Source organism: Protopterus annectens, chromosome 14.part0 (assembly GCF_019279795.1).
Source record: "Protopterus annectens isolate FY-2018-M chromosome 14.part0, PAN1.0, whole genome shotgun sequence".
NCBI classification, from domain to species: Eukaryota; Metazoa; Chordata; order Ceratodontiformes; family Protopteridae; genus Protopterus; species Protopterus annectens.
In genome coordinates, this window is record NC_056748.1 from 390,893,380 (window position 1) to 390,918,589 (window position 25,210).

Below are 25,210 nucleotides of genomic sequence, written 5' to 3' on the forward strand. Positions count from 1 at the left end.
GGATATTTCTTCCCACAATATTTCCCTCGACCCGTGGTCTAGCAGGGCGACTAACGTGATCCCCGGGGTGAATTTCCTATCTCCCATCCAATCGTCAAGGTTCCTTTTAAAAAGGGCCAAGGAGGAGCTCTGCTTGACATGTATGGACAGTCTATTCCAAAGTATGGGAAGCCTCTTGGTGAGGAACCTATCCCTCCAGCATGTTTTGTTCATTGTGATGACAAGGTTTAGATCCCTGGAGCATGTGGCTCTGAGGGACTGGGATTTCTTTACGTGGAGCATGTCCAACAGCTCAGGGTTTGACATGGCCTTGTATGTTAAGCAAAGATCGCCTCTGAGTGGATGATATGCCACAGAGTATAGCTGGAGTTTTTTGAGACAGTCAGCACAGGGCATCTGCTTTAGGCCTGTGATTCTTTTAGTGAGGTATTTCTGCGGCCTTTCCAGCTGTTGCAGATGTCTTGTGAGGTACATACCAAACGGGGCATTGTACTCTTGAATGGGTCTAGTGAGTCTTGGAAAGGACCTTGAGACTTACAAAACCACATTTTCCTATCTCCTCATTGACTGCATGAAATGGGTCTCCGAGGAGTAGAAAAATAGATCCCAGTGGCATACAGGGAAGTGAAAAAAGCTTAAAAATAATCCAAAATAAGAAAACTTACAACCTTTAAATACTGAAAACATACCCGAAATCTCAAAAGAAGGTGATCTGTGTCTGAGCGATATAGCAGCAAATGAGATCTGAGATATATTAGGTTAGTGGGTCATTATGGGGAAAGGGAGGAGCTTGACAGTTGGATCTTTGAATCTGGAAAAAGAGGCAGAGCAAGATCAGAGATGCATCAGTTAAGGAACAAATGAAAATGACATCATCAGATGTACTTTACAAGGATCAACAACCTTAATTAACACTGAGCCAGACAAAGTAAACTACTCCTTTGTAAAGAAATTTGAGGAGCAGTAGATAAAAGCTTTTTTTGACAGGAAAAATGGGGCCAGGTGTGTTACTAATAGCAGCAGCTGTTTCCCAGGGGACGGACAGAGCATTCTAGTACAATGGAGAAATCTTCCCAACATAATTAGTACAATTATATAGATCACAATCCTCTCCTAAACAAAACAGGCACTGTTAAGTACAAGTCTGCAGGAGGAATCTGAAAGTCTAAAAAGCATTTTGTTGGTTTTCTTTCACCCTGAATCATCATCCGTTCCTCAAAGAAAACTAATTTTAGTCAAATTAAACCATGATAACGCAACACAGAAAAGATAAATGTTAGCAACATTAAGATTGAGAGTGATTAAGAGGCAGTAGACCAATTTCATTTAACACAAAAAAGACAAAAGAAGAGCACTTGGTTTTCCTTCATTTGTTAGTTTCCTCTAACAGATCCATGTGCTCACACAAGCCTCAGAAAAATATCATACTGGGGTTCCCAAAAACAACCTTCTGTGAGCACCATTTTCCCCTGTAGTTATGAACTTTATAATGAATGACATAATACAATTTTGATAAAAAAATAAATCTGTATACAAAAACATATGGCAGCTACCACTAAGAGAAAAAAACTCTCAAGAAATAAAAAAAATTGCATAGGTGATGCTTACCTCTGGTGTAAATCGCTTAAACTCAGAGACCCAGTTTGGAAGGGTAGACAATGGACCACATACAAAAAAAGGCCCTGGAACTCCTCTTTCCACCATCATGGCTATCATAGCAATGCACTGGACAGTTTTGCCCAAGCCCATCTCATCAGCCAAAATACCATTGATCCCATTCTCCCACAGCATCTACATAAAAAATATGTAAATAAGAAAAATTGTGAGGCACTTTTTTGCACATTCTCAGCACTGCAACTTTCACAAAGTCAAATTGTTAGCATGGATACTTCCAAAACTTTATGACACTAATGCACATATTTGAAAACATGTCACTGTCTTATGCCTGCTAAACACCCCAACTACAAGATAGACCTGGATCTGCTCAATCTTTGCTCAGGACATATTAAATCTGTTTCTCTGTTCCACTTATTACACCTCATGGGGGTCTTTCTCTCTTGTACAAAATATACAAGTAGGAAACATTGCAAACGTTTAAGGCTTGCAGTCAAGATTACTTGAGCATATATCAGCTTGATTTTTCAATTACTGGTTTTACTTGCCCTCAGGATATATCCAAGCAGGCTGCTACTACATTGCTAGGGGTTTCCATCTCACAACCTCCTGGAAAAGGAGCAAGATGAGCTTTATATTCTTGGTCAGTGATCACTCTTTCTCCAAGGTGGGGGGTTCAGATCACAGTTTCTGCAGCATACCAGCTTGACACTTCAAGACATATACAAGTGAGATAAAATTGCTACCATGTACCTTGTTGCTGGGTGGTCCAACTTCACAATGAAAACAAACTTCATAACGTCTGTCAGAGACCTTGCTCTAGCTCTCTCATAAATGTAGTGACCTCAGAGCTAGAATAAAGTTTTGGGGGCTTACCTCTCACAAGTGGAATGCAGGAACATATGTCCCCTGAACCAACAATTTTTATTTCTTTATTTTTTTGTAATATTACATTTGCTCATACTGCCTACAAAGTACAGTACATAGGATACAAAATCTCAAGTAATTAAGCACACATAACACGCAAATACTGCTGAGTCTTTGTATTACAAGCTGAGAAGTCTCAAGGATGTGTAGTGGAATGTTCAACCTCATCCTTCAGGGTACTGACAAACAAATTCATGACAAATACATGCTGCAGCACCTTCTCTATCATGATCTAGTCTCTCCATCTTGCCAAACGTGGTTAATCATAGCTGCAGTGCAAAAATAACATTAAGTGGTGCATCTCTTAAGGAACAAGGAATTCCCTAGGATACTCTTTAAGGAGCACCTCGGCATTTCGTAAAAAATCTACTGCCAATCATTAGCGGACCGGAGTTCCGCTGTGGCGATCCCCTTACTGGGAAAAAGCCGAAAGACAAACAACAACAACTCTTCGTTAAGGACTAGCTTCTATAAAAACAAATTTGATTCCATTGGTGACTCCTCTATGCTAAAAGGCCAACTTAACAGACAGTACTTATTTACATAGGTTGTAGTCTACTCTGAAATGGATACTGTCAAACATCTCAGTTTCTAGTCTATGTCAATATTCCGCACTGCCAAATTCACACTGACCTCCATATCATATAAGTGGGTTACAAAAGTTCCACAAACAACCCTGTTATCACTTAAAAGCAAGGACAATACTTTATGAACAATCACCATCTACTTCATAACTTTAGTGGAAGTACAGTCAAGAAATGACAACTTACCAAACCACCCACAAGAGGATGCCCTTCAGACATGCAACATATCTAACTCCAGCTGGTCAGAAGCAACCAATGGTCATCAAATGAAGCAAGGACCCAGGCAAAAAAAAATATACTATATATATATATATATATATATATATATATATATATATATATATATATATATATATATACACACATATATATATATACACATACATATATATTATATATGCATACATACATACATAAACACATATAGATATCAAACTAATGTACGGAAGGACCAGCTGTATTCCTACAATTTGCAAATGATATACTTTGTGTTAAAATAAAAATTACTTCATTTGTATATAACAACCAGTGATAAACTATACAGTAAAATGTTAGATCACTTGAGCTGGAAAGAAGCCAATAACACTGGACAACTGCCAGGACTTGCTTTAGACCCAACCTGGCAATACTTTTTTTTTTTTTCATATCTGTGGTCAAAGGCCAAAGGCACATCTATTGCCTTAAAATTTCAAGGTGTCACGTGTTAATCAAGAACGATTAGCTATTTGATGCTCAATTTGCCCTACTTGCCCTCTCATCCACTGAGCAAAAACAATAAGCAAGAAAAAAAAAATACAAAAACATAATTGACAGCATACAAACCTGACAGACTGACCTCTATATGCAGCAAAAGGATGAAAGGCTACCTATGCACAAGGGAACAGAAGATAAACGATTGCACAAGAATTTCTCATACATAAGCTGATACGGTGGGCAACATTCTGTAAAGAATGACTCTCAAGCAATGAAATTTAAACCTCTTGTAGAACTCAAGCCTGAGGAAGGCCAAAAGTCTGGAGTAAGAAGGTCAAAGCCATGCCAAAATCCTAGAATCATTGTGTCTAGGTAGTGAAACTTAAGATGGACATGTCTGACAAAAGCACTAGAACCAGCAATTCTCTCAGTGAAGAGGCAACTGGCAGCATACTAAGGCTCTTTCTTGTGACTAACCTTCAAGTACCAAGAATCAGTCAATCTGCAGCCATACTCCTGGGTGAGGACTCTCTGGGGAGAGACAGACTTACTGGTTCTCTTGGCAGCACTCCTTACAACATTCACCCTTGCTAAAGTAAAGGACACCAGAATGAGTTACGCACCATGAAGCATGCCTTGACAATTCTAAATTGTTGCTGAGAGAGGACAAAACTCCTGAACCCTTTTACATGGGAAGTTTGGCCTCCACCACATCCTCTTTCTTACACATACTAGCTCCACTATCACACAACAGTAAGGAAAACTGGATAAAATGCAGTGCAATGGACTGTGTTCACGTAGCATAAGTAAAGTGACAGTGACATACTTGTAATATTGCTTGTTTATCTATGTCCTCCCACTTCACATGATGGGATTAATTCACCTATAGGTGACAACATGGCAAACAGTTTTCTTTACACAGCTCAAGCTTACCCAACTTTAACAACGCATCACTGATACCTGTTGCTTCAGACCAAGTTAGATGGCTTAACCTTCAAAATTCTGTTCTTGGCATGGAAGGAGGCACTACACAGCAAAAGAGTTGAAGATGGCCTCAGGAAGTTGATAAGGTCTGTCAGGAGAGAGTAGGTGACCATTTGGAAAGGGAAATGAGGGTGGTCTGGTGGAGTGGATGGACACAAGATAAAACTATGGTATGTACATAATCATCTTATGAAATGGCAGAGGCATGAATTTTAATTGACAAGAAGGACAGGCCCTTGTGGAGCATTTCTGTTAAGTATTGTAGAATATGAGGTAAGCTAGGCACTGTTGTGCCTATCCCCTGAGCCTGGCTCCAGGAACAGTATTTTTTCCACTTTTCAGCATAGGATTTTCTAGTACTAGGTCTCCTTGCCTCCAGAATGACATCCAGCACATGCTTACTGAGAGATGCTAGAGGAGAGCTCAAGGAATTAGCCAGGCTGCAAGGTTCAGGGTTTGAAGCTGAGGGTACAGAATCCGGGCCGCCTGCTGGGACAGCAGGGAAGGAGTCTGAGGCAGGTGCCATGGTTGCAGCAGTGTCATACTGTGCAAGAGGGGGTACCAGTGCTGGCGTGGCCAGTCTGGTGCAATCAGTACTGTCCTTGGCTTGTCCTGTTTGATCTTTAGTAGAACCTTCAAGAGGAGAGGCAGAGGGGGAAAGGCATAAACTGAGAGGCTTTCCCAGGTAAAGGACAGGGCATCCACTTTCCAAACTTGACTGTGGGGAGTCCTTGTGCAGAATTTATTCCAACTGGTAGTTCTGAGGGGAGGCAAACAGGAATACTGCTGGAGTCACCCATTTGTTTCTCAAGAGGTGGAATATTTCGGGTTCTAGTTTCCATTTGTGTGGGTCCAGGAGATTTCTGCTTAAGTCGTCTGCCAGTGAATGTAGTTTGCCTGGCAGGAATTGAGCTTGTGGGTGTACTTGGTAGCTCAAAGCTGTATTCTACAGAGCCATGGCTAGTCTGTAGAGAGGGTACAAGTGGGTTCCCCCTGTTTATGTACCACATAACTGTGGTGTTGTTTGTCTTTACCAATAGTTGTCCTGGAAGAATACTGTCTTTGAAGGCTGTCAGAGCATTCTGTACAGCTAACATTTCTTTATGACTGATATACAGGTGCATCTGTCTCAGGTTCCATTTGCCCTGAATGCACCGCCCTGCATGTCAGCCCCCCATGCATAGTCTGATGCGTCTGTTGTTAGGGTTTGGGCGGCAGGGGGTTAAGTGAAAGGGAGTCCCTTGTTGTGGTAGCAGGCCTCTGCCCACCAAAGGAACTCTGTCTTCAAACAAGGAATGATAGAAATTGTTTCCAGGTCCTGAGAATGTTGACAGCGAAGGCGTTTTAGATACCACTGGAGCTTCCTCATATGCAGTCTTGCATATGGAATTAGCAGAATGCAACAGGCCATGAACCCCAGGGTTTGCAGAATTTTCCTTGCAGATAGCTGGGGTTTTGTGGTCAATAGTTTGAAGTAGATTGTCAAATAAACTTGTTTCCCCGGAGTGAGGAATGCCATCTGGGAAGTTGTGTTCAAGCTTGATCCCAGAAATACAATCTGTTGGCAGGGTACTAGGTGAGATTTATTTCCATTGATGGTGTTCCCCAGTGCGGTTAGAAGTTTCTTTACGAATGCCAGGTGTTGTAATAGCAAGTCCTGGCTTTCTGCCTGAATCAGACAATCGTCCAAATATGGGTAAATTTGAATATTTCTCTGCCTGCAAAATGCAATGGCTGGAGCTAGACGCTTTGTGAATACCCTGGGTTGAGTAGATAAGCCAAAGGGGAGTGCAGGAGGGGGTACCAGTGTTGGTGCGGCCAGTCTGGAGCAATCAAGATAATCCTTGGTATTTCCGGTTTGATTTTTAGTAGAACTTTGGAGAGCAGAGTCAGCAGGGGGGGGGGGTTCCAGCTGAAGGACAGAGCATCCACTTTCCAGGATTGTTTGTGGGGAGTCCTTGTGCAAAAGTTGTCCAACTGGTAGTTCTGGGAGGAGGAAAATAGATCTATGTCTGGGCTCCCCCATTCGCTTGTCAACATGTTGAAAATCCTTGGTTCCAGTTTCCACTCTTGCGGGTCCATGAGGTTTCTGCTTAGTCTGTCTGCCAGTGTATTTAATTTTCCTAGCAGGAATTGAGCTTGTAGGTACACTTGGTAGCTCAAGGCTGTGTTCCACAATGCCATGGCTAGTCTGCAGGGGGGGTAGGAATGTGTACCCCCCTGCTTGTTTATGCACCATATAACCGTGGTGCTGTCCGTCTTTACCATTCGTTGTCCTGGAAGAATGTAGTCCTTGAAGGCTGTCACAAGCATTCTGTACAGCTAACATTTCTTTTTGATTGATATGTAGGTGCATTTGACTTGGGTTCCATTTGCCCTGAATGCATTTCCCTGTCAGGTGAGCCCCCCATGCATAGTCTGATGCATCTGTTGTTAGGGTTTGGGCGGCAGGGGGTAGTGTGAATGGTAGTCCGTTGTTTTGGTGGCAGGCCTCTGCCCACCAGAGGAACTCTAGGCGTAGGCAAGGTAAGATAGGAATCATCGTTTCAAGGCTGTGAGAATGTTGACTCCATAGGCTTTGTAGATACCACTATAGTTTCCTTATATGCAGTCTTGCATACGGAATTAGAAGAATGCAGGAGGCCATGAACCCCAAGGCTTGCAGTATTTGTCTTGCAGATAGCAGGGTTTTTGTGGCCACTTGTTTGAAATAGGTTACCAAATGAATTGGCTTTTTGGGGTGAGGTAAGCCATCTGAGAAGTTGTATTAAAGATTGCGCCCAGGAATGTCATTTGTTGACAGGGTACCAGTTGTGATTTCTTTTCGTTTATGGTGTTCCTCAGACAAGTTAGAACCCTTTTTACAAATGTCAGATGATTCAAAAGTATGCCCTGGCTTTCTGCCTGAATTAGATAATTGCCCAGGTATGGGTATGTTTGAATACTTCTTTGCCTGCAAAATGCAATAACTGGAGCCAGGCTCTTTGTGAATACCCTGGGCAGACAAGCCAAAGGGCAGTGCAGAGAACTGCTAATGCGAGCAGCCTGCTTTGAAGCGTAGGTATCTTCTGCAAGATTCCCTGATTGGGACGTGCAGGTATGCTTCTTTTAAATCTAGTTGCTAACCAGGCGTCTTTGCCTAGCACAGGAAGTAATTGGTGAAGAGTCAGTATCTTGAATTTTGGAATTTCCAGAAAGGTGTTTAGAGTAGACAGGTCCAGGATTGGACGCCATGATTTGTCTTTTCTGGGTACCAGAAAAAGTCTGGAGTAGAAACCTTGTCCCTTTTCCTCTTCTGGTACCAGTTGAATAGCCCCCATGCTTAAGAGGGAAAGTACTTGTTTTTGAGCCTCTGCCCACTGATTTGGAGGCAGGTCTGACCACCCAATTTGGTGTTGGCAACGTTTGGAAATGAAATCTGTATCCTTGAGACACAATATTTAAAACCCATTTGTCCTGGGTTATGAATTCCCAGTTCTTTGCATGAAGAGCAATCTTTCCCCCAAAGGGGTGGTCAAAACATAAGTGCATGGGAATTTTAAAAGGAAGTCATTGAGATTGTTTACCATAGGGGGGTGTCTTGTTATTTCCAGATTTGGAAGTGGAGGCCCCCCACTGCTTAATTCTGAGAGTCCCCTGGGGTTTTTGCTGCATCTGGGTTTGGCTTGAGAAGACCTGGAAGAACTGGAAAGGACCAATTCTTAGTAGGCCAGTGCCTACTAAATCTAGGAGGTTGCACTTGTAAAAAATCTTTACGTTTGCATAGATTTAGCTTTATCTTCTATCTTTTTAAGAACGTCTTCAGCCTTGTTGCCAAACAGGTGGTCCTGATTTAAAGGAGCATCCAACAATTTAACTTTAACATGATCAGGCAAAGATTGCTCCTTAAGCCAAGCATGCCTTCTAAGCACAGACCCAGTAAAAGCAGCCCTGCAAGAGGCCTCTAAAGAATTAAAACCACATCGCAAAGTATGTTTTACAACTTGTTCAGCAGAATGCATTAAGCCCTATAAATCTTTAATTTCCACACAGTCAGGAATCAACATCATTTTCTGTTTAAGCAGACCAATAACATGTTGCTGATATTTTAATATATGAAACTAGCAATTTAAAGCTCTGATTGCCAAGGTTGCAGAAGTATAAACCTTTTTACCCCATCTATTCAGCGCCCTGGAGTCTCTATCAGAAGGTGTAGGAATTTTAGTAGTAGAAGCCTTAATGCCCTTGGGCCCCTGAGAAATAGTCTCTCGATCTGCAGCAGGATTTTTGAAAAGGAACTTGTGGGAGTCAGGAACCCTGTAGTATCTGTTAGGTTTACTAGGAGCTGGAGGCAGGGAATCAGGGGCCAAACTGGATTCCAAGAAAACATCATCAACAATGTCTAGTACAGGAGGTATAGCCAAAGGCCTATGCTGAGGTAGAAGGAGGAAATCCCTAAGCCTCTTTTTTGAATCAGAAAATTCCTGGCTTTCCCAGTGAAAATGCTCCCTTAAAGTATGTAAAGTTTCCCCAAAAGAAAAATCCTCAGGAGGGCAAGCAGAGGGAACAGAATTCTCTGCATCAGAATCCTCATAAGTAGGTATGGAGAAATCCAGGTCATCAGAAGAGTTAGAACAAATAGAATCCTGATCAGAAGATTCATAATCAAGCTCAGCCCTAGGCATCTTGGAGGGGGGGGGGGGGGGGTTGACTACCCCTGATTAGAGTTATTAGATCTTCAGCCATTTTTACCATTTGTTTTTTAGACATAGGGGCCTGAGCATGTGGCCTGGGCATAGGTTTTTTAGGCATGGATCGAAATTTAGGCCTTAGTAATGAAGGAGGTGTTGAATTAATATGCAAGTCTGTAGGCCTGAATACACCCTCCGAAGCCTGTGCCTGCACAGCAGCTCCGGACCCATCCAAGGTACAGACATCCACGGGTTCCGTAGTTGAAGTATCTCACGGCATACCGGACTCCGAATGGGTCTCAGTAGAGGCCTGCGAATCAGAAGTAGTGGGTATCAGGGGCTGCAAAAGTGCCTCACTGAGTACAGGCGAACTGGTGACTGGTTTAGAAGTGTCGTTTTGGAACTCGGCGGGCTGTCTCTGTCTATCTTTGCATTTTTTCGGAATCCCGGTAGTCGGATGGCTAACCGAAGACATTTCTGGGAAATTAAACCAAGAGCCAAAATATTTAGAGGCAAAAATATACAGACGACGGATAGTACGCTGATTAAATAAGGCACACAATCGACAGCAAGGTACGTCGTGGTCAGGGCCTGGGCAAGGAATACAGTACGAATGAAAATCTGAAAATGTTTATGAGGCATTTGCTTTCCAAAAGTAAAGCAATTATTAACTTTTACTGACATCGCTAAGGAGCTAGAAAAAGTTTCCCCGACAGGGTACTTAGCTTTAAGTTGAAGACTTCGGTTCTGAAACTCAAAAACGAAAAATTTCAGGAGTCGGCCAACCGGCACTTGCAAACTGCTTCTGCTTCGGGCACTGCACGGCAAGAAAGACTGATGTAATGGCGTCGGCTGCATGTTTTATACTCCTGATGACCTGACATCATGGAAGAAGGGACAGCAACCGACGCAGGACCCAAGACTTTGTTAATCAGGCTGACTGAGGGCAACCTGTAAGCAGATTACCCAAATGCAATGACTGCAACAGTGAAACACAAAGAAAGTACAGTTTTGTACCTACCATAAATGTAGATGTCCGATAGGTATGCATCGGCAGTCCTTACATATGGTTTGTCCTGCCTCAGGCAGCCCTTCGGTCGGCCGGATTTCAAAGTCTGGGTCCGACGTCGGCTGATGTCGCCCTTTTCCCGACGTCACAGCGCTCGGGGTATAAAAGTGGCAGACGACGCCATGTTCCTCAGTTTTTCTTGCCCCAGATGCCAGGTGCCCTTTAAAGAAGGCTAACTTTTGGAGAAATGATTAAATTCTAATCATGCAAACCAATAAATAACAAATACACCATAAAAGATAACCACAGCTAGCTAAAAGGAGGGGTAGGTACCCAAAGAATACCACACAGGGGTAGGAGGGAGGGAAAACCTGACTGCAGATGCATACCTATCGGACATCTACATTTATGGTAGGTACAAAACTGTACTATGTTCTTCAAGGATGCATCTGCAGTCCTTACATATGGATAGAATACCATAGCCAAGCTGGGGGTGGAATGACCTAAGAAAAGGATGATGTAGCTAACATGCCCTGCAGGACTGCCGTAGCAAAGCCTGCTCTGGATCTGGAATATAAAGGCAGGTTGTAATGCTTGGAAAATGTATGCACAGAGCTCCATGTAGCAGCTTCTAAAATGTCCTTTGTAGCCACCCCTCTTAAGAAGGCTGTGGAGGTGGCTGTTGCTCTGGTGGAATGAGGTCAGATGGTAGCTGGCACAGCTTTTCCATGAAAAGAGTAACAGAATCGAATGCAATTTCCTATCCATTTTGAAACTGTTTGTTTGGAAATTGCTCTTCCTTGTACACCAGCAGCATATGCTACAAACAGTTGGTCAGTTTTTCTGTAAGCCTTAGTTCTGTCCAAGTAGTAGCGCAACTGTCTGTGAATGTCCAGGGTATGCAGAAGTTTCTCTCCTTTATTTTGTGGATTTGGAAAGAAAGTAGGCAGGTGGATAGCTTGGTTCAGTGAGACCCTGTATACCACCTTTGGCATGAATGAGGGACTGGTTCTCAAAGAGACTCTGTCCTTATGGAGAATGAGAAATGGTTGTACTGCCATAAGGGCCTGCAACTCAGATACTCTTCTTGCTGAGGTTATGGTCAGAAGGAAGGCAGTCTTCCAAGACAGGAATTGTAGTTCTGCAGATGCTGCTGGTTCAAATGGGGGTAGCGTTAATTTTTCCAACATGAAGTTAAGGTCCCATGTAGGCACTGGTGGTGTCCTTGGAGGGTTGATGTTTTTTATCCCTCTTAGAAACTGCCTTAGCAGAGGATGAGAAAATACAGGTGGATCAGTGTTGTACTCTGCTGAAATAGCTGAAGCATGGATTTTTATGGATGAGTAAGAAAGGCCATTATGGAGCATTTCAGCCAAGTATTCAAGGATATGTGGGATGCTCATCACTGTCGGATCCTGACCCTGTGTGGTGCTCCAGGTTCGAAATCTTTGCCATTTTGCTGAATATGCCTTTCTTGTGGAAGGCCGCCGAGCTTCCATGATGATATCCCTTACCCTCTTGGATAGTTTATCCTGTGAGGAGTCAAGGTATTTTCCAGGCTGTCAGTTGCAAGGTTTTCAGGCTGGAGTGCAGAGTTTTGTAGTTGTGCTGTGTCAGAAGAAGTGGCCATTGTGGTAGGGGCCACGGTTCGTCGTGCCATGCTTTTAACAGTGGGTACCAGTGTTGTCTTGGCCAGTCCGGAGCTATCAGAATCACTTTTGGTTGTTCTGTCCTGATCTTCAGTAAGACCTTGTTCATTAACGGAAGAGGTGGGAATGCATATACTGTTAGAGCATTCCAGCTGAAGGATTGTGCGTCCACCTTCCATGCTTGGGGATGGTATGTCCTTGTGTAGAATTTCTTCAGGTGATGGTTGTGGGGGGAGGCAAAAAGATCTATGTCCGGCCTTCCCCAAGATTGTGTTATTGCGTTTTAGGGAAAGTTCCCAAAGATTCATTGCCAGCCTGCAAAGAGGGTAGGAATGGGTACCTCCTTGCTTGTTTATGTACCACATAACTGTGGTATTGTCTGTCTTTATTAGCAGGTGACCTTGATGCAGGAAATGTTTGAAGGCCTCGATTGAATGTATTACTGCCAGCATTTCCTTTTGGTTGATGTACAGGCACAATTCCTTTTGAGTCCACTGCCCCTGAATACATCTGTCCTTCATGTGTGCTCCCCATCCATGGTCTGAGGCATCCGTTGTGATGGTTTGGCTGATATGAGGCTTGCTGAAAGGTAGGCCCATGTTTGACTGACTTGCTTGTGCCCACCACCGAAATTCCTTTTGAAGGCATGGAATTAGGGGGATCAAGGCCTCTAGGCTGTGACTGTGTTGAGACCATAGACTCCTTAGGTACCATTGCAGTTTCCTCATATGCAGTCTTGCCTGTGGAATCAGCAGAATGCAAGATGCCATGAAACCCAGGGCCTGCAGGATTTTCCTTGCAGTCAGCTGGGTTTGTGTTGTCAGATTTTTGAAATAATCCGGTAGTTGTTCTTGTTTTTCTTCTGTGAGAAAAGCCATTTGAGTGTTTGTATCCAGCTTTGCACCCAGAAAAATTATTCTTTGGGATGGAACAAGTCTTGATATCTGATAGTTGACTGTGTATCCCAAGGCCTGTAGTAGGCGGATGGCATAGTTCAAGTGTTTTAACAATGTTTGTTGGCTGTCCGCTTGTATAAGGCAGTCATCCAGGTAAGGGTATATTTGAATCCCCTGAAGTCTGCAATGTGCAATTACTGATGCCAGGCATTTCGTGAATACTCTGGCAGTAGATAAGCCAAAGGGCAATGCTGAGAATTGATAATGCTCTGAACCTGCAAGAAATCTGAGGTGTCTTCTGCAACTTTGTCTGATAGGGACATGCAGGTATGCCTCCTTGAGGTGTAGAGTTACCAGCCAGGACCCCTTGCCCAGCATGGGAAGGAGCTGCTGTAAGGTCAGCATTTTGAATTTTGGCACGGTGAGATAAGTATTCAGTGCGGACAAGTCTAGAATAGGGCTCCATCCTTCATTTGTAGTAGTTTGGAAATCTGCTTGAAAGCCTCTGCCCTTTGATTTGGTGGCAGGTTTGGCATGCCTTGTCTTCTTGGTAATGTATGAAAATGGAATCTGTATCCTTTGTCTATTATTTGCAGTATCCATTTGTCCTTTGTAATACTGTGCCAATTTTCTGAGAATAAAGATAGCTTTCCGCCCAAAGGTGCTTCCAATTGAGCCCTGGTTGGCGGAGTCAAAGCCAAGTCATTGAGTTTGTCCTTGTGCAGTAGATGTAGATCCTGCACTACCTCTCTGGGTAGGTAATGATAATCTGATTGTGAAACCTGCTGATAAAGGGGGGGGGTGTAGTTCTGATGGATGTGGATGACTATGTGAATAGCATGAGATTGCTATTGTTGTCTGATCACAATACCTATAAGCACATCACTGCACAGCAGGTCTCTTCCATTATACTAACAGTTCATGAAAATGTATATGATCTATTATTATGTAGACAAATTAGTGTTGAAATGTATGAATACTTGTTAATATCTGACCCCGTTATTCCCATAGTCAAGGGACTCCCCAAGATCCACAAAGAGATTTGGCCTGTTCGATGAGACCTATTGTAGCAGGTGAGGGTGGGTTGCCCATATATCGATCTTTTTGGAGAGCCTCCTACATCCAGTAGTGAGTAATTGTCACACCATTCTTAGTGACACTTACCAACTTATAGATAGCCTTAAGGGCCTACATTTAGAAATGAAGGACACAGAGTACCTCCTCATAACCATGGATGTGGAAAAGCTCTTTACCTCTATCCCTAATGATATAGGGATACAGTACATTAGAGAGCTTCTGCATAAAGAAACACAATATACAAATGATAGAATAATACTGATAACTCAGCTTCTTGACACAGTGCTTAACAACAATGTGTTTATTTTTGAAAATGACTATTATCTACAGGCATGGGGGGTTGCCATGGGCCCCCTGTGTAATAGTTATGCTAATTTGGTGGTCTACTGGTGGGAAAAGTTGTTCCTGTTTACCCAAATCTTCTAGATACATAAGATACTATAGAAGGTTCGTGGATGACATACTTATAGTTTGGGAAGGTCACGTCAGATAGTTTTCATCATTTCCTTGGTTATCTACAAACCACAACAGACTTCTTGAGGTTTACAGTGGAGATTTCAAGTTATGAAGTTAATTTCCTTGACGTCACGCTCAGGTTGACAAAAGAGGGTGAAATTGTGACCAGGATTTACAGGAAAGCTGTATGGAAGAATGCATTGTTAGCACCAGATAGCATGCACCCAACCTATACCTTCCGTGGCATAGTCACTAGTCAATTTATAAGAGTATCTAGACTATGTCAAAATAAAGATGATCTTTTGAATGAAGTTAATAATATGGAAACCCTGCTTAGGGATAGGGGATATGACATGACTATGGTTAGAAGGGTAAGAAATGAAATTTTTGGAGTTTTAGAACATGATGCTAGTCCGGTGTTCCATATTAAGAATGGATGTAGGATGGGAGCCACTATGGGCCCCAATATCCGTGGAAAAAGGCTTAGTTATGTCATTAAATTCACCAATGAAGTGGAAAGTGTAAGAAGTGTGATTAGGAAGCACTGGAATGTCCTTAGGTAAATAAAGAAATTAGCAAGATCGTGGGACCTGCACCAACATTTTGCTATAGGAATTGCAATAATCTTAAGAGGCAACTATGTAATGACCGGCGGTCACGAATATAAGGAAATCCACTAGTCTAGTACTAGGGGACCTGGTCAGGAAAGGAACATATCCTTGTTTACACTGCCCAAGGTGCAAGAGCATTAGTAATATACAGACTTATCAACATCCCAGTATGAATTTTGTTTTCAAACCCAAGTACTATGCTGACTGCAATACCAAAATGTGATTTACTTGGCCACCTGTTCTTTTTGTACAGCATTTTACGTGGGTCTAACCAAGAGAAGGCTAAGGGACCGTATCTATGACCACCTTTATGAGATCCATAAGCAGGATGACACTAATGCTTTGGCCAGGCATATTAAAGAGTGTCCCTCTCATTCTTTTCACTTTTAGGGTTTTGGACATAATCATTCCAACTTTAAGAAGAGGTAGTATTGAACAAAGGTTGGCTAGAGCCGAGTTACACTGGATCTTAAAACTAGCGGCACATAATTCTCCAGGGCTGAAGGGCTTTATCTCTATTAAACCGATGTTGATTGAACGTAAATAAAGTTGGTTTTGCTATCTAGAATTCTATAGCCCATACTTCCCTAGTAGTTAGGATATTAAAAGTGGGTATTATCCCCCTTTTTTTTCCTCTTAATGTGTGGTTAGCCAACTGGGCATTTCCTTTATCTATAGCTCTATAGGAGTGTGATGTATAAGCATTTAATGATAGGGACATCTTGTCACCTTGGAAGTTGTTGTTTAACATTACAGTATATGCATTACTAAACATCATTAATTTTATACCAGGGCACGTACTCCCTATATTATAGATGTTTACGATGGAATAGATAAGTATAGTACTTAGTTATTCAGGTCATATATACAGGTTTTATATTTTAATTTTTATTTCATTGCTTATTATATTTTATAGTAAGGGCATGTCTTAACATGATAGAATGGCGTTTTGAGATTAGCCCTTGGTTTGTTATATATACATATGTAGCAAGGGTATGTTTTAGTTGGATAGAATGGTGTTTTGAATAACCCTTCATCCTATATATCTATATTTGTCTTGGTATATAACCCTGCATGTTCATTTGGGGTGACACTCCTCCACCATGAGATGTAGGATTAGAACTACCCCTTTGAGTTCAGCTACACTGATGTACAGGAATGGTTTTGATGTCCAAAGGAAGCATTATGGAGATGTCGTTTGAATAAATATCTTGCCATTGTTGTCCCATAAGGGTATATAGTTACACATACGTTTTTATACCATAGATATATTTTATATCTGTTGCTTTGTGAATATGTGGTTATGTTTGTTTTATGATTTATATGCATGTGTATAGTATATTCCCTAAACATGATGTGTAGTATACTACTATGTAAATTTAGTGGTAAATACAGCACTTTCTTATAGGTTCTTGTTAATTTTTTAGACACACAACACGTTCTATGTTTCATGTAAAATAAGTATCACTAGGATAGTAATGCTGAATTAATTGTGTATTTTGCAACATGGTTTATCCTAGTACATATGAAATAGTTTGTAGTTCGTGTAAATATACAGATATTGCTTTTACTTCATTACTAGAGAATTAATATATGTGTTTATAGCGGTTTTGGTTTTACACTGATATATATATATTCCCTCATATATATTTTATATATTTTTTATGTTTATTTACTGAAGTTTATATGTGGGACATAAAATTTTAGTAATAGAAAATATACATCTTTATAGGTCTTACGCATGGTGGGTAGGATCAGTATGAAGAATGTATTTAAATGCTGGACCTATATTAAATTTTCTTAGTTCCGGTCTCTATGGTCTTGCTTTAGGACCGTGGGGACAACTTTTAGGTCAGGAGGAACTCCTACTGAGAATCCAGACATGTGACCTTAATAGCGAATAGGATGATGTTTAATTTGCAATGGCAAACAGTTTGTTGATGCTTCTTCAGTGCAGCTTTTTTACCGATGGTGGAACTGTCTTAAATAACTTGCATTGTATAGATTTTCTTACAATTAAGGTAAGGGATTCTAGCTATGTTTATATGAGTTAAGAGACAAGGAACACCATGATAGTATTTTGATGAAAGAACTCTCAGTCTGTGAGGGATGTGTTCTCATTTCTGAATGCCATTTGCCAAGTTGTAATGCTTTTGTTCAAAATATGCACTTTTGAATTATGAGCTTGTAAATGCATTTTTATGTCTGAAGTCTGCAGCGTTTTGTTTAGTCAGAGGGTTTTGGTAATGCTTTGAAATATTTTGTGATGAGTGTGAGTGCTGCACTTTAGAAAATGAATTGGATTGAATTTAAACTGCATTTGAATGTAATGATGGCTTTAAATTGATGAAAGGCAATTAAGCTTCATTTTAAATTAATGAGCCCGCCAAAAGTTGTTTAGTATAAGTATTTTGGAATCATTTTATGACATTGTATCTGATGAAGCATAGTTTAACTATGCGAAAGCGCTTATTCTCTGTTTCCAATAAATGAATTTTTTACATATTTCCATCGTGGATATTTTCAGTGTGTCAGGAGCTTGAGTTGGGACTACTCTATAGAAGGATTTACTCGTGGTGACTGTTCTCACTTTTTGGACTTCATTACTACCTTGTTCATTAACGGAAGAGGTGGGAATGCATATACTGTTAGAGCATTCCAGCTGAAGGATTGTGCGTCCACCTTCCATGCTTGGGGATGGTATGTCCTTGTGTAGAATTTCTTCAGGTGATGGTTGTGGGGGGAGGCAAAAAGATCTATGTCCGGCCTCCCCAAGATTGTGTTATTGCGTTTTAGGGAAAGTTCCCAAAGATTCATTGCCAGCCTGCAAAGAGGGTAGGAATGGGTACCTCCTTGCTTGTTTATGTACCACATAACTGTGGTATTGTCTGTCTTTATTAGCAGGTGACCTTGATGCAGGAAATGTTTGAAGGCCTCGATTGAATGTATTACTGCCAGCATTTCCTTTTGGTTGATGTACAGGCACAATTCCTTTTGAGTCCACTGCCCCTGAATACATCTGTCCTTCATGTGTGCTCCCCATCCATGGTCTGAGGCATCCGTTGTGATGGTTTGGCTGATATGAGGCTTGCTGAAAGGTAGGCCCATGTTTGACTGACTTGCTTGTGCCCACCACCGAAATTCCTTTTGAAGGCATGGAATTAGGGGGATCAAGGCCTCTAGGCTGTGACTGTGTTGAGACCATAGACTCCTTAGGTACCATTGCAGTTTCCTCATATGCAGTCTTGCCTGTGGAATCAGCAGAATGCAAGATGCCATGAAACCCAGGGCCTGCAGGATTTTCCTTGCAGTCAGCTGGGTTTGTGTTGTCAGATTTTTGAAATAATCCGGTAGTTGTTCTTGTTTTTCTTCTGTGAGAAAAGCCATTTGAGTGTTTGTATCCAGCTTTGCACCCAGAAAAATTATTCTTTGGGATGGAACAAGTCTTGATATCTGATAGTTGACTGTGTATCCCAAGGCCTGTAGTAGGCGGATGGCATAGTTCAAGTGTTTTAACAATGTTTGTTGGCTGTCCGCTTGTATAAGGCAGTCATCCAGGTAAGGGTATATTTGAATCCCCTGAAGTCTGCAATGTGCAATTACTGATGCCAGGTATTTCGTGAATACTCTGGGCGCAGTAGATAAGCCAAAGGGCAATGCTGAGAATTGATAATGCTCTGAACCTGCAAGAAATCTGAGGTGTCTTCTGCAACTTTGTCTGATAGGGACATGCAGGTATGCCTCCTTGAGGTGTAGAGTTACCAGCCAGGACCCCTTGCCCAGCATGGGAAGGAGCTGCTGTAAGGTCAGCATTTTGAATTTTGGCACGGTGAGATAAGTATTCAGTGCGGACAAGTCTAGAATAGGGCTCCATCCTTCATTTGTAGTAGTTTGGAAATCTGCTTGAAAGCCTCTGCCCTTTGATTTGGTGGCAGGTTTGGCATGCCTTGTCTTCTTGGTAATGTATGAAAATGGAATCTGTATCCTTTGTCTATTATTTGCAGTATCCATTTGTCCTTTGTAATACTGTGCCAATTTTCTGAGAATAAAGATAGCTTTCCGCCCAAAGGTGCTTCCAATTGAGCCCTGGTTGGCGGAGTCAAAGCCAAGTCATTGAGTTTGTCCTTGTGCAGTAGATGTAGGTCCTGCACTACCTCTCTGGGTAGGAGGCTGCCATTGACGTCCTCTATAGGAGCCTCGAGCTTGCCCTCTACCACGTCTGTTTTTCCCTCTTTGAAATCTGTCTGTGTCCGGAAAAGACCAATTCTTAGAAGGCCAATTTCTGCTGAATCTAGGTGGTTGGACTTGGAGAAAATCTTTGACTGTTTGAACTGATTTAGCCTTTTCTTCAAATTTCTTTAAGACCTCTTGAGCCGTGGAACCAAATAACTTTCGTTTTCCAGTGGTGCATCCAGAAGCTTTGCTTTAACATGATCTGGCAGTGTTTGCTCCTTCAGCCAAGCATGTCTACGTATAACTGCACCTGTCATTGCTGACCTACATGAAGCTTCCAATGCATCATACCCACACTGTAAGAAATGGTTGCTAACCTGTTGAGAGTTATGCACCAGATCCTGAAGGGCCTTGCGGTCAAGGGGTTCAGGAGAGGATAGTTTTTTATGCAATTCATCTAACAGATACTCTTGATACTGTATCATATGGAATTGACAATTTAATGCTCTCACAGAAAAGAGTGGAAGAAGTATACACTTTTTTACCCCATCTCTCTAAAGCCCTGGATTCCCTTTCAGAAAGAAGTGGGTTCTTGGCAGTGGTAGTTGTAACCCCTTTAGGGCCCTGGGAAATGGTTTCTGGGTCAGCAGAGTGGCCCTTGTAAAGGTATAGATGTGAGTCCAGGACCCTGTAGTACCTGTCAGGTTTGAGAGGGGCTGGAGGAAGGGAGTCAGGGGAAGTACTAGACTCAGAATACACATCCTCTATAACATTCAAAACAGGAGGAATAGCCAAAGGTCTATGCTGAGGTAAATGTAAAAAGGTCCTTAACCTCTTTCTGGAGTCAGAGAATTCCTGGCCTTGCCATTTGAAATGCTCTCTCATGGAGTGAAGGGTCTCCCCAAAGGAAAACTCTTCAGGTGGGGAGGCCGAGGGAATAGATTCCTCGGCATCAGAATCCTCGTAGGCCGGAAGGGCCTCCTCCTGGTAGTCCGAAAGGACAGATTCATCTGAGGCCTCATCAGAAGACTGGGGATCTGTCTGCTCTACCCTGGGCCTTTTGCCTGGAGGAGGCTGAGAGCCCCTGATTAAGGAAATAAGGTCCTCAGCCAAGGTTAAGATTTGTGAACTGGTAGTGGATCCCTGAGGAATAGCCTTGGGAGGGAGAGATTTTGGCTGTTTAGCAGCTTTAGCTCGTGTAAAGGCCTTAATGGACATGAATACAGGAGGGCCTGGCTGCCCCACGTGCTGGGGTAGATTTATCCACAGAAATGGTGTCGGAAATTTCCTGAGCACCGGTTTCAGACGGAAATTCTATGACCGACTCAGGGATGGCCTCCGGTACCGAAGTTACCGGTTGTGCGATGTCGTTGGTCTGAAGCGGTAGAGATTTGGCTTCAGAAGAGACCGAGACACTCGCGGTAGGCCTAGGTGTGGAGTCGACCAGAACCGCGGACCGCGTGTGTTGGTCCTTATCCTTTCGTTTTTTGGGTAAATGTGCTGTCAGAAGCTCCGACGGCATGATATAACAAAAAGTGTCCCCAAAAAATTCCTCTGCAAACTGTGCCCGACGCCTAAGAGTGCGTTTATTGAAGGAAGCACAGGCTGAAGAGGCCGAGACGTCGTGGTCTGGGCCTAGGCAGGGTAAGCAGTAAGAGTGGAAATCCTTATGAGGTATTTGTTTCCCACAAGATAAACAATTATTAACTTTAAGCGTTTGATCTGACATCGGCTGAGGCAAGAAAGAGTCCCCAACGGGGTACTTAGCTTTTTTGAAGTCTTCGGTAGCTGAAATCACAGGAGCTGGCCGACCAGCACTTGCGAACTGCTTCTGCTTAGGGCACCTCGCGGCAAGAAAGACTGAGGAACATGGCGTCGACTGACGCTTTTATACCCCAAGCGCTGTGACGTCGGGAAAAGGGTGACATCAGCCGACGCCGGACCCAGACTTTGGAATCCGGCCGACCGAAGGGCTGCCTGAGGCAGGACAACCCATATGTAAGGACTGCAGATGCATCCTTGAAGGACATCATCCACATTGCAAAGTATGTTTACCAACTTGTTCTGCAGAATGCATTAAATCTTGCAATTCTGTGTGTTCACCACAGTCAGAAATCAACAGTTTTCTGTTTAAGTAGTCCCACAATATGCTGCTGATACTTTAACATAAGAAACTGGCAATTTAAAGCCCTAATGGGCAAAGTAGCAGAAGTGTATACCTTCTTACCAAATCTGTCTAAGGCTCTAGAATCTACATCAGAAGGGGTAGGATTTTTGGCAGCAGTAGCCTTTTGGTCCTTGGGAAATGGTCTCTGGATCTGCAGAAGGATTCTTGAAGAGGAACTTCAGAGAGTCAGGTACTCTGTTGTACCGGTTAGGTTTTCTGAGAGCTGCAGGTAAAGTGTCTGAGGTAAAGCTAGATTCCCAGAAAGCATCATCTACAATGTCCAGAACAGGAGGGATAGCTAAAGGCCTGTGTTGAGGCAGGAGGAAGAATTCCCAAAGTCTCTTTTTGACTCTGAGTAAGCGTGGCTTTCCCAGCGGAAATGCTCCCGAAGAGTATGCAAGGTTTCACCGAAAGAAAGATCTTCTGGAGGGGAAGCAGAGGGAATGGAATCCTCTGCATCAGAATCCTCATAAGTAGATAAGGGCAAATCTTGATAATCAGAAGGAGCAGAAATATCAGATTCCTGATTAGAAGAATCAGAAAGAAATTCAGTTCTAGGTCTCTTAGAGGGGGAAGGCTGGCTTCCCCTAATTAAGGTAATAAGGTTTTCAGCCATTCTAATCATTTGTTTTTGAGACCTGTGGGCCTGAGAATGCACTTTGGTTGTCGGGTTTCCTAGGTGTAGTGCGAACTTTAGGCCTGAGAAATTTGGTATTTTTGGCTTGAAATGAAGTCTGTTTAATATGAAAATCGGTAGGCCTGAATACACCCTCAGAAGCCAGTGCCTGCACAGCGGTTTCGAACCCATCCAAGGTAGAGACATCCGCAGGTTACATAGTCAAAGAAGCATCTTGCGGCATACCGGACTACGAATGGGTCTCAGTAGAGGCCTGCGAATCTGAAGCAGCAGGTATCAGGGGCTGCGAAAGCGCCCCACTGAGTACTGGCGGACTGGCGACTAGCTTAACAGAAGCGTCGTCTGCAGTTTTGGACCTATGCGGTTTGTCTCTGTCTTCATCCTTACGTTTTTTCAGAAGATCGGTAGTTGGATGGCTTAACAAAGCCATTTCGGAGTACTGAGATAGAGTATGAAAGTAATTGGCTGCAAAAATAGCCTGACAATGAATAGTTCGGGGGTTGAACAAGGCACAAAACTGACAGCGAGGGACGTCATGGTCTGGGCCTAAACAGGGGATGCAGTAAGAACGAAAATCTCTAGGAGGTATTTGCTTTCCACAGGCAAGACAATTGTTAATTTTTACTGACATCGGTTGGAGCAAGAAAAAGGATCCCCAACAGGGTACTTATCTTTTTTGAAGACTTCGCGTCTAAAACAAAAATTTCAGGAGACGGCCGACCGGCACTTGCGAACTGCTTCTGCTTCGGGCACCGCACAGCAAGAAAGACTGATGTAATGGCATTGGCTACATGTTTTATACCCCTGACGACCTGACGTCATGGAAGAAGAGACAGCATCTGACGCAGAAATCCGAAGACTCTGGTATTCAGGCTGGCTGAGGGCTACCCGCAAGCAGATAACCCAAATGTGATGACTGCAACAGTGAAACACGAAGAACATCTGTGTTCCTGACTCAAGAGAAACTCATTTAAAATAAAATTATTATAATGGTTAAACTGAAGGATCTGAAAACAAGATTGGGCAGAACCCCCCTCCCCACTCACTTTAGAGGAAAAAGCAGATGAAATAAGTTGCCTATTGAGATCAATCAGGAAAAGAGGTTGGACACCTTTAAAAAGAACTTGGAATTATGGTTCAGCAATATGGTACACTGGCCAACAACTACTCTGAAACAGCCTACAATGATCTTATTTGAGGACCCTGGCCCACCTCTAATACTACTGTGGGTGAGACAGAGTTACATATGAGCACATATAGAGTTAAACATAAAAAAGAAAACCTACCCTAAGCCATTCCATGCCCTCTACTTGATACCATCTCATAATTCCTCCAGTGAAATATTTTGGCTGCTGATATGGCACTGACTGCCCATTGAATTTCCTCACAGGATCCAGCAAATGCTGAGCATTATGTCGTACGGTCTGTGACAATCTATGCTTGATGTCTGTATTGGAAGCTTCACTCTTTAGAATCTCTTCTGTAATTATCTTCTTACTTGATGCATCTGCTTTCTAAAAGGAAATAATGCAAACAAATGAAGTAATAAAGATTTCCATCAGTGTCAAGTTATACATCATAACAGCAACAAAATATCATGTTTAAGAACCTTAAAATCGGCAATCCATCATAACTCTATTTTGGTTAAGTAAATAGAAATAAAATGTAAAAACTTTCATAGCACTGAAAAGTTAATACTGGAAATCATTTTAGAACACTGGCTTTCTCAAATGGACAGAAAAAAACATGAAATGATGATAATCTAACAAAATAAAGTTGCATACATGTCATCAGACAAAGTCCAGTAAACTAATCTGAGCATCTACACTACAGACATGTCCATAGTTATCCAGAACATTGCAAGAAGACAGCATAGTGGAGAGAGAAAATAATAAATCAGGATAGCAAGGAGGAATGACAGGAAAGAGAAAAAAGGGAGGAAAAACAACAATAGTCTGCTCTTATGGCGAGTACCTCAATACAGACCTGTTTATACTTCCTTCACTCCTGTTTTCTGAAACCATAATGTACGTGCACAACATCAAGCAATGCATCTAAATGGAAATGTGTAGCTCATGTTAGCAAGCCCCAAACAACTTGAAACAAAAAGTCTAATATACAATGCTAATTAAAGTGTACAAATGCCAAGAAGGCCAAACTGGCTACAGCAACTTTGATGGAATGAGGTCTGATGGAACCACTTTATTCATTCTATCAGTCCATCTATCCCTCCTTAGTTGACCAGGTTTGTCCCACTAGGCCAGTAGCTTGTTTTCAGGGAAGACCTAAGATGGCATTTATACTACTAAGGGAAATTTCGCTAGGGCGTCTGGGAATATCCCTGACGCCTTCCATTAAGTGCTGTAGGATTTTTACATCCACCTGAGTTACCAGCAATTAAGGCAGATGGGGCCTCACTAACATCTCATCCAAAGGAATACACCTCCTTATGCTGTACCGTAGTATCAGCAATCAATCAATCTACCTGGTGTGGGAATAGAACCCACAGCCTTCTGCACCAAAGGCAAGTGTGCTACCTGTTGCGCCAGTAACATTGCAATAAGGACAGTCATAATAAAACCCAATATTACTAGTTCACGAACTGAAAATTGTCCTGCCTTGCAATTAAAAGGACTCAACTCAATCAGGCCAAAGGAAAGAGAGAGATGACATTTTACTAGTCACTGTAGAGCAAGAAATTTAAGCCCAAAAAACCCATACTATGCAAAATCCTCTCACTAGATTCAAAGGATGAAAACAAAAGATTAACAGCTTTGTTTAATCAAAAACAACTGAAGTTGTAGTGGATAGCAAAAATAGTTTTATAAAATACAAGTACATGTTCATTGGAGCCTGCAACTCCTCATTTCCCTAGCCAGCACAGCTGCCAAAATAAAAACAGTTTCCCAAGACGTAATTACTTCTCCAGAAAATAATTCAAATCTCAAAGCAGGAGGGATGGGTGCAGCCTTCTAAGGGGATTAAGGTGGAACATCTCCTCCAAGAACAATTTTAAGCAGCATATAGGGACACAAGTTTAATTTCCCAAGCAAATCAAACTGA

The 25,210-nt window shown here is 42.3% G+C and overlaps 1 protein-coding gene across 1 annotated transcript in view; it reads right to left on the reverse strand.

The window, feature by feature from the left end:
* Positions 1-25,210, reverse strand: part of HELLS (helicase, lymphoid specific) — a gene marked incomplete in the record, with an annotated part of 1,428,613 nt that overhangs the window by 1,067,598 nt on the left and 335,805 nt on the right. Inside the window, 2 exon segments of the mRNA XM_044056152.1 lie at positions 1,609-1,791; positions 23,434-23,661. Coding sequence (XP_043912087.1) covers positions 1,609-1,791; positions 23,434-23,661 — 411 coding nt within the window.